Raw genomic sequence first — 10,633 nt, forward strand, 5'->3', positions numbered from 1 at the left:
ACACAATTATCAGGCACAAAAATGTTTTATAGATTTTATACTTCCTGCTACTTTTTTTAATTTATTAGTAATTGAAAAAAAATCAGATAAAAATATTCCAAAAATTCCATGTAAATAAAAAGAAAAAAATTAAATAAAGAAAACTATATATTAAGTATAAAAAAATATTTATAAAAATAAAGTTAAAAAATATATAGTAATAATATAAGGATGTTGAAAGGGTTTCATAGCACAAATAAAAATACTAGTGCATAATACAGGTACTAGTATTCACCAAAAAAATGGATTCTTCATACTTAATATTTTTTACATATATTCTGTATTATACTTTATAATTAATATTCCTTACATTTTTTCTACAATTTTTTTTTCTTGGTTTGCACTTTTTATTATGTTTTAATAATTTTTTAATATTATTTTTCCTCATATGTTGTAAATAAACAAAGTAATATTATATGCATATATTATATATAATTATGCATAAATATATATCTATTTTTTTTTCTTATTTTTGTCCATATTTTTCATGTTGTTTTGTAAATTTGTTAAATCATTTCTTTTCTTAGTACAACAAATATAGTAGCCATTTTTTTTTTGTTCTTTATCATAAAAATTTTTAATATAAAAAAAAAAGGAAATAAATAAGAAAATCGAAAAATATAAAATGATTTTTAAGAAAGTATCCATTGATCCCTCTTTGCTGAAAAGGTAATAAATAAACATCAACTATCATATGATATAAAAATAGCATATATTTAAATTGTATGTATATTTGTACATATATATACAGCCAATTATGCTTAATCCAAACGATATTTTCAATCAATGAAATAAAATATTTTGGAATCATTTATATTTTTAAATGATGGCACTGTATATTTTCATTTACTTTTGCCTTCATGTTTATACACCCTTTGCAATAATTCTTCTCTATACTTACATAAAATTATTTTCCCACTTTTAGGCTGAGCAAAGAAGGACTAGTATCCGTTGAAGTTGCCAAAGCGAGCGACATAAAAATACTAAACAAAGACAATGTGGAAAAAAGTACAAAAAAAAATAAAGATTTGAAAAAGAAAAAAAAAAATAACAAACTCAGTAAAGTTAAAAAAAAAACAATTACAAAAAAAGGAAAAGAAGACAAAAACGAAAAAAAAAATAATGAAATAACTACATCTGTAAAATCAAATGAAACAGTTCAGACAATTGAAGATAGCCAGGAGGATAGCCCAAAGCCTAAAGTTGGAGTAAAAAGAAAAAGAAAAAGAGTGCGAGGAAAAAAAAAAAAAAAAATTAAAATTAATAAAAGTGTATCTGAAAAAAAGGAAAATAATGTAGAACCCAAAAATTATGATAAAGATATGAATAACCAAAGTAACGAAGAAGATAACATAAAAAAGGATGATCAAAAAAAGAAAAAAATATTTGATATTGAAGAAATTATAAAGAATGAAGAAAATTTTAAAAATATAAAAGAAATAAAATATAAAATACATTGTTCTAAATGGAATAAAAATAATGAATTAAATATACCTCACACTATAATGAAATCATTATATGATCATAATTTTTTTAGTCCTAGAGAAATACAAAATAAAACATTAGAACATTCTATAAATGGAAAAAAAGATATAATTGTTGTATCAAAAACAGGAACAGGAAAAACACTAACATTTTGTTTGCCCATATTAAGTAACATATTACAAAATAAGTTAAAAGAATTTCATACTAAAAAACAACAAATAAATAATAACACAAAAAAAGCAAATAAAAAAACAAGTCAAAAATTCCGATGCCTAATATTAGTACCAACACGTGAATTAGCTGTTCAAATCTTAAATCATTTTAATTATGTTAATAAATATATTAATATATATATTATAACAATTATAGGAGGATTAAATATTAATAAGCAACTAAGACTAATATCAAAGAAACCAGAAATTGTTATTTGCACTCCTGGACGACTAAAATATTTTTTACAATTAGAAGATAAAATTAATTATTTGTGTAACATGAAAAATGTAAGATATTTTGTTTGTGATGAAGTAGATAAAATGATTGAAACATCTTTTATAAATGATATCCATTTTATTTCAAAACATTTATATAAATCGGTGGATGAAAAAAAAAAATTTATTCAAACTTTTTTACTATCTGCAACATTAAGTTTAACAGTTCAATTACATAATGAAAATATGGCCAAACTATTAAATTATGTTTCAATAAGAAAAGATAAATCATACATAATTGATTTAACAAATGAAAATGAGGCTAGCCAAAACAACATGGCAATTTCTAATAATAATGATATAACCCATGGAAAGACTACAGTTTTACCTGATCACTTAACACTAAATATAATTAAATGTGAAAAAAAAATTATTTTACATAAACTTTATTATTTATTAAAGTTTTATATTTTAAAGGATTTACAAACTAATACAGTTAAAAAAATTATTATATTTCTTAATACAATTAAATTAGTAAAAGATGTTAGTACAATATTTAAATATTTATTTTTTGATCCTGGTTTAGAGTCATCTATACCAAATAAATATAAAACAAATTTATTTTTGTCTAAAAAAATTAATATATATTCAATTCATTCGAAACAAAAATTAAAAGAAAGAATTCAAAGTGTATCCAAATTTACAGAATCAAATAATAGTTCTATTTTATTTTGTACTGATGTTATGAGTCGAGGAATAGATCTAAATAAATGTGATTTAATTATTCAGCTTAATTGCCCAATCTCAGATATTACATTTGTTCATAGATCGGGTCGGACCGCTCGAAACTTGAAAGAAGGTAAGAAAAAAGGAAAAACATTTTTACAACAACCTCTTTCAATTATATAATGAAAATAGGTTAAGATACATATATTTGTAATATTTTATAATTTCTTTTTAGGTGAATGTATTTGTTTTATCACCGATGATGAAATATCTAGGTGGAATATTTCACTCAAAAAAATCGGATTGAATTTAGAAAATCTTAAGGAATATGAACATGTCAAAACTATAGAAAATATTGAATTTACAAAAATAAATAAAGCAATTGGATATTGTAATGAAATATTACAATTACAAAATAAAATAAAAAGTAATAAAGAAAAAATGAATTTAAATAAACTAGCCAAAGATGCAGAATTATCAAATGATGATGATTTAACATCAGATTCAGACAATCCATTACCTAAAAAAACTAATGACCATATTCTTAAAAATCTATTTCGTTTAAAAAAACAATTATATACTACTCTCTATCAAGAATAAACCTTTTTATAACCTCTACATTTTTACTTATATCTTCCTATCCATATTTATATTTTAAAAAAAACTGTGATAATATTTGAGAAACACAGAGAAATTATTTCACATATACTCCATGCTGAAAATGCATATATATATTTTTTTTGTAATAACTATTTGTTTATTTTTTTTCCATTCCTAAATCGAATGTTTTACTTTCCCATATAGGTACCATTTTTTAATCATATTAATATATGTGTACATATATTTTTTTTTTTCAACTAACTTTTGATTTATCACAGCAATATATCGCTGTTGTAGTAAAACAATATAACATCATTAAAAATGATTTCCATAAAAATATGTAAATAATAATTTACCTAATAAAATTATGTTTTAAAAATTTATTTTTTTCATAAAATCGTTGAGTATTCACTATATTCCAAATTATTTACACCGTTGATTTTTTTCATTTTTTTAATTGTTTGAAAAGTTTAATATATCAAAAAAAAAAAAAAATATATGTATAGCAGCTGGGTGAGAAAAACAAAATTAATTTTACCATCGAAGTATTACTTTTCATTATTTTTACCAGTTTAAGGCCATTTTTCTACATGGCAACATTTCTTAATATCATAACAGTAGTTCTTTTTTGGTGAGCCATCGAGCCTACCGATTAGGAACTTTTTAAAAGTTAATTTATTATAATGAAATAGGAAATGTATTTATGAGACTAAAAAGGGTATTATCTCTATTTTTTATTTTATTGTTTTACATTTTAGTCCCTCACCATGCAATAGCCATTCTTAGCATATAAAAATGGCCACTCTGTTTACTCGTAGATTTAATAAATACAATATACCACGTGTAATAAATAATACAAAAGTTCACAAAATATATAGAGAAACAAACAAACGTCACGAAGACGATCTATTTAAGATCTATAACAAAGAGCTAGTAGCATTTCCATATGAAGAAGATAAATATAATGAATTGTTAAATATAAAAGTAAATAAAGAAAAAAGAAATATAGCTGATTTCTATTTTAATCCAAATATATATATAAATGTACATAATAATAAAATAAAAAATTTAGAGTTCTCAGACTTTAATCTTGAAAATGTAGATAAGTATTTCTTATTTGAAAAGGAATATTTAGATACTTATTTTCCTGAAGGCTTAGCAGGAGAATTACCAAAAGATATTTTAATGCACAATACAGATAATGATAACTTTGATATATTTTTAAATAAAACAAGTAAAGAAAATTCTAAAATAAAGAATAGACCTAATGATACATTTAATTCATCAATACCACAAATACACAACTTTGAACATCTAAAAGGTATAGGAATCCTTTACAGAAAGTTGACGCATGAAATTATAAATGAATTGAGGGTTTGTGAAAAAAAATACAAAATAACGAGCCAACGTGAATCATATAATTTAGATAAATACTTTTTAGGTAATCAAAATGATGATGCATATTATGATAATGCAAAAAATGATGTTAATACTTGTGTAAATAGTGATGAAACAAAAAGTGATATATATAAAAGTAGAGCAATATTAATAGATGGAAAAAGAGGGACAGGAAAAAGCTGCATATTGAACAGTATTGTTTTATGGGCTAAACTTCGTTCTTGGATTGTTATCTTTGTCCCAGATATAAAAAAATATAAATTTGATATAAACACTATTGTTAGGAGTAATACTAATTTATATATACAACCTGAATTAAGTAAAGAATTTCTTGAAAATATATTAAAAGTTAATGAAAAATATTTAAAAGAAATAAAAATAATTAAAGAAATTTTATATAATACATGTTTAGATGGTACACATTTGCTTTATAATAAAAAAATATATGAAGATATTATTAAAAAAACTATAGAAGAAGAAATAGCTAATGATAATAATTATCCTAAATTAAATGAAATAGAACAAAATATGTATAGACAAAAATTATATAAGTTTTATCAAGATAATATTAAAATACCAAATATTTTAGATAAATTTTCTATACCTCAAAATCTAGTAGAATTAATAAATATAGGTATTAATAATTCTGCCTATTCAAATCTATGTGTATACATATTATTTGAGCATTTGAAAAAACAAACACAATTCCCTATTTTAATAGCTGTTGATCAATTTAATTACAATTTAAGTGTTTCCGAATACTTATCCATCAATTTTGAAAATACAAAATATAATGGATATATTCCTACTTATTATTTTACTATACCAAAATTATTATTACAATGGAATACTTCAAAATATAAAAGATGTGTTAAAATTGTATCTACTTGTTGGGATAGAGAACATCGAAGAAATTTTAGACCAGATCTTCTTGGAATTAATAAAAAAGAAATTAAAACTCTCCGAAATTTTACTCTCATTGAATTTAAAAATTATGTTTCTCACCTCTTCAATCAAAATGTTATATACAATTTTGACATTGATAAATTGGAATATTTTTACATGTTAACAGGTTAGCCAACTTTTTTTTATCATTCATAAATATATCCATTTCGCTATATATAATTACGTAAAAAATGTAACACATTTAATTATTTCGAATTTTTTAGGAGGAAATGGTTTTCAGGCAAGGAAGCTTCTAACAACTCTATACTAATTCGAAGTCCCAAAATAAACTTACCAAATTTCAATATCATAATGTAAAAAAAAATATTTAAAAACGAATTATCAATTTTTTCTTCACCTCCCACAATAGTACATACATTATGTACATACATTTTTTTGTCTTTCCTATTTTTTCACCTGATATAATTTAGCACCCTCTTTATGTGTGCTTACATTTTTATCGTTTATGTGTAACCTTGTGTTTTTTTTTATTTGAAAGGGATTTATTTTTTCTTTCTCTTTCGAAAAATCATAAATCTTATTTGCTACCAAAAAATTTATTTAACTTATAAATGTTTTAAATAAGCTCGTAAATAATTTAAATAGTTACCATAAAAATGAAATATGTAAATAATAAAATATTAAAAGACAAAATAATAAAAAGTAAAAAAGAAAACTTCACCAAAAGAAATATCGGGCGAATGAGATAAAATGACAAATCCGTAATTCGCGCCCTAACTACTTTTGCGCCTCCATCAATAATTGATGTACACAGTGATACGAATATACATGGATACATATAATTCTTGCAAAACATATGCTAACATAAATAAGCGTATATATGGGCAATGAATTGTCATATCCAAACGCAAACACCCCACAAAAAAATGGCTTGCATATGAAGCGCTAGAAATAAAAACAAAGCGAAATTAATTAAGTAAAAAAAATAACATAAAAAAGCAAAATGACAAATTTAAACATAATGGTAGATCCAATTCTAATGAAGTCAAAATATACCAAATTAAAAAAAAAAAACAAAATAAATTGTAATGAGATTAAGTTTTATGATATATTTTTCACACACACATCCAATCGAAGAAACATAATATATTATGCCGATTTAGTAATCCTCGTAATTGCCTGCTAAAAACTCATGTTTCAATAAATCAATTGGGGAAGCCCGACGAGTTGGATCAATTCGTAATATAGTATATAGAAAGTCACAAAATAAATCATGTCTAATAATTTTATATAAAGGAAGAGATTTTTTGACATGTTTAATTGAGTCTATACTTGATGCACTTTCAGGCCAAGCCAACCTTAAATCATTCTTATCTATATATTTATAACCATTAGTTTTTGTAGCTTCATATAACATTTTTTTAGGTATAGGTTCTATAATACTTTCCATAAGTGCTAAATGTTCTAAATGCTCATGAGTTTTAAATAATAAATTACCAGTATATAATTCTGCTAATATACATCCAAAACTCCACATATCACTAGATACATCCCAACCTAAATTTAATATAACTTCTGGGGCTCTATATTGTCTAGTATTAATTATAGATCCATGATAATCACTTTTAAATGTAGCACATCCAAAATCAATTATTTTTATTCCCTTAGATTTAGATCTATATATTTGAATTCTTTTTCCATCTGTAACTCTTTTAACTGTTACAACTTTTTTTTCAAAAAGTGGATCATCTAATAAAATGTTTTCAGGTTTTAAATCTGTGTGTGTTAATTTTATTTTTCTTAAATAATGTAATGCTTTTAAAATTTCAATACAATATAATTTTATATCTTCAATATGAAAACCATTATAATCATTTTTTGTAATGATCTCATAAAGGGATGGACCTAATGGTTCAAATATTAAACACATATGGTCATAATACATAAATTTTCCATGATATCGAACTATATTATTATTTTTTATATCATTACTTTGAATTTTTTTTAATATATCAGCTTCAATTTTTGCTGATTTTGTATATTTTTTTACATTTCGAACAACTTTTACAGCATAATATTTTTTATTAACAATATGCTGACACAACAAAACTCTTCCAAATGTTCCATCACCCATTTTTTTCATAACTTTATAATGATCATTTAAAATCATTCCTTTTTCCCAACTAAAATGAACAATCTCATCATCAGAATAATTATTATTATCATTCACTTTTTTTTTTTTTTGTTTTCGAACACTATTATTTCGACTACTACTTTTAGATGTTTCTGTTCTATGTCGTTTATTTCCCTTTTTGTTTTTTCTATCACTTTTATTACTTGATTCATATGAATAACTATTTCCTCGAGATTCATCGCTCATCCGTTTTCTGCTATCATAATCGCTACTACCTCGATTTTTTGTTTCTTTATATTTTTTTGTTTTCCCCTTACCATAATAGCTACATCCCCGAGAAAACTTAGATAAACTTCGTTCGGAGGTACTATACCTTTTATTATATTCCTTGCTTTGACTATTGTCATCTTTACTATCAATAATATATTTTCTTTTTCTATTTATTTTATTATTACTATAATTATAAGATATATTATGATTTTTTTTTAATAAATAATAATTTCCTTTATTCCTATCATATTTTTTCTTATAGTAATAATTATAGTTATCTTTACTACTAATTTTTCCATCATGGATAGCATACATATCACGTCTGTTTGAATAAATCCTCCTTTTGTTAAATGTTTTTTTTTCAAAATCAGTATTATTATAACTTCCTGATTCAGTTTTAAAACTACTACCATAATACATTTTTTTCCTTTTTAATGTTGTACCATCATTAAATAAATAATATTCATTATTGTAAAATATATTACCTTGACCAAAATGTGTATCATAATATCGTCTATCATGATACATTTTTTTTTTATAGGAATAATATGTTCTTTTTTTTGATAAATTATAATTTTTTATATATTTATTTCGATAATCATCATTATATCTTGAATCTAAATATACTTTATAATGCTTTGGGTCTTTATCATATAATTTTTTTGTTGAAGAACAACTTCTTTTACGTCCATTTTTATTATATGTTCTTATGGTATGATCATTTATGCCATAACCTTTATATTTTTTGTTATATTTATTTTTATATTTAGAAGTACTTATACTTTCATAACTTCGATTTCTTTTGTTTCGTATTTGGTGCCTATTCCCATTACCATTCATGTTATATCTATAGTAATTATTATTATCCCGCCATGATGCCTCATAATAATATTTGTTGGCACTATTGTTTCTATATATATTTGAAAACCCCATGTATTTATTTTTTACTTGATTTGTATAATATTTATAGTAATATGTTCTATATTTATTTTTATATTTGTCATTCATACCTTTATTGTATACATTTTTGTTCATTTTATTAGTATATATTTTTTTTTTACATATATACAAAATTAAATATAACTACATGAACAAGTCAGGTAATAATACATAATTCTACTACTCCATTCTATCAAAATACAAAACATTACTTTTTTTTAACGAAAAATTTTCAGTTATTTTTTTTGAAAATTGACTTTAATATGAAAAAAAAATGACGCATTATACCTGTGTATACATTTTACCCATTTATTTTATCAATCTATGTAAATATTAAAAAAATGTTATATATACAATTATACATATATTTATAATATGCATACAGTGTGAATAAAAATATATATCACATTTTTACAAATATATGCATACATGCAATATTAATTCCAAATAAAGTCTACGATTTATGAACGTTAAAATTGCACTTTCAATTTTCATTTTTTTTTTGATGTTATATTGCAACATTATTTTTAAATTAATTTACATCTTTCAAAAAAAAAAATGCAAAACGAAACGAAATAAGCATTTTCTATTTTGCATTAATTATTCATACAAAATTTATGTAAACATTTTTCTTTATTAAAAAAAAGAAAAAGAAAAAAACTAAAAGTATAAAAGATGCACAAACGTTACATACATTTGCCAGCGTCGAAAAAAAAATATATATCATGAAAATTAACCAACATAATTATTTATTTTATTTTTTAAATTATATTATATAAAATAAATATAGGAAAGAATTACTTGTTATGCTTGTACCTAAATACATATACAACCATATTGCAACCCCAGAAAAAATGTATTATCATTAACAAGACAAATATATAATTTATCCTGATTTACCAATGTACTAAATCTACAAAATATTATTGCATATTCATATTTTTTAGTAATATCATATTTTGGCTGTACATAAAAAAAAGTGATATATCTTTCCAAAGAATAAAAAATTTATTTTCAAGAGCGTAAAATAATGTTAATTAAAAAAATAGTATACAAGCGTATATAGTTAAAATAAACAAATTAAATAAAAGCCTATATATGTGCATGTTTTTTCCAAATAATATAACTTTTAAGGGTGTATATAAAAATATATTTTTTGTATAATTGCGATAACATAAATAAACAGCTGTTGTTGTATATATTTTTATAATAAATATCATTAGTTCCTTTTTTTTTGCATAGAATTGTAAATATAATGAATAAAAATATAAATGATAAGTCCCAGACATGTGAAAAAGGAGATAATATCGAAATTCTTAAAACTTTGGATCCAATAATTAAAGAATTTCAAACTAATTTTAGATTAATTAATTCCAATTATTCATTAACAGATTTTGAAAATGTACTAAATCCTATTGAATATGCTGAATTTAATTCATTTTTGGCATATTTTATTTGTTCTCTTTTTTATTCATATTTAAAAATATCTGGAAATTTAATAAATAATGATCATCCCATTAAAAAGGAACTAAAAAAAGTTCAATTGTTAATGAAAGAAATAAAAGAAAAAAATCAGCAAAGTAATAAACAAAATAATCAAGAAAAGCAAACTATCAAACTTAATAAAGATGCGACAAAGAGAATAATCGATTCTTGTGTTTCTTATAACAATGATTTAAAAAAAAGAAAATATAAAGAAGATGAATAA

General features: G+C 22.3%; 4 protein-coding genes across 4 annotated transcripts; 3 read left to right on the top strand and 1 right to left on the bottom strand.

Annotated features, from left to right (window-relative positions):
• Positions 1 to 664: 664 nt before the first annotated feature.
• Positions 665 to 3,278, top strand: PVVCY_1301070 (ATP-dependent RNA helicase MAK5, putative; the record flags this gene model as incomplete). Its single annotated transcript, XM_008623783.2, has 3 exons — positions 665 to 708; positions 965 to 2,811; positions 2,914 to 3,278. 3 exons carry the CDS (start codon positions 665 to 667, stop codon positions 3,276 to 3,278), a joined length of 2,256 nt encoding a protein of 751 aa, XP_008622005.2.
• Positions 3,279 to 4,073: 795 nt separating this feature from the next.
• PVVCY_1301080 (mitochondrial ribosomal protein S29 precursor, putative) lies at positions 4,074 to 5,892 on the top strand (the record flags this gene model as incomplete). The annotated part of the gene is made up of 2 exons (XM_008623784.2): positions 4,074 to 5,748; positions 5,846 to 5,892. The coding sequence occupies 2 exons, from the start codon at positions 4,074 to 4,076 to the stop codon at positions 5,890 to 5,892; spliced, it is 1,722 nt and encodes a 573-aa protein (XP_008622006.2).
• An 849-nt stretch (positions 5,893 to 6,741) lies between these two features.
• PVVCY_1301090 (serine/threonine kinase-1, putative) lies at positions 6,742 to 9,021 on the bottom strand (the record flags this gene model as incomplete). The annotated part of the gene is made up of 1 exon (XM_008623785.2): positions 6,742 to 9,021. The coding sequence occupies one exon, from the start codon at positions 9,019 to 9,021 to the stop codon at positions 6,742 to 6,744; it is 2,280 nt and encodes a 759-aa protein (XP_008622007.2).
• Positions 9,022 to 10,180: 1,159 nt separating this feature from the next.
• On the top strand, positions 10,181 to 10,633 carry PVVCY_1301100 (conserved Plasmodium protein, unknown function; the record flags this gene model as incomplete). Its single annotated transcript, XM_008623786.2, has 1 exon — positions 10,181 to 10,633. One exon carries the CDS (start codon positions 10,181 to 10,183, stop codon positions 10,631 to 10,633), a length of 453 nt encoding a protein of 150 aa, XP_008622008.1.

This window comes from Plasmodium vinckei (assembly GCF_900681995.1).
Source record: "Plasmodium vinckei vinckei genome assembly, chromosome: PVVCY_13".
NCBI lineage: Eukaryota > Apicomplexa > Aconoidasida > Haemosporida > Plasmodiidae > Plasmodium > Plasmodium vinckei.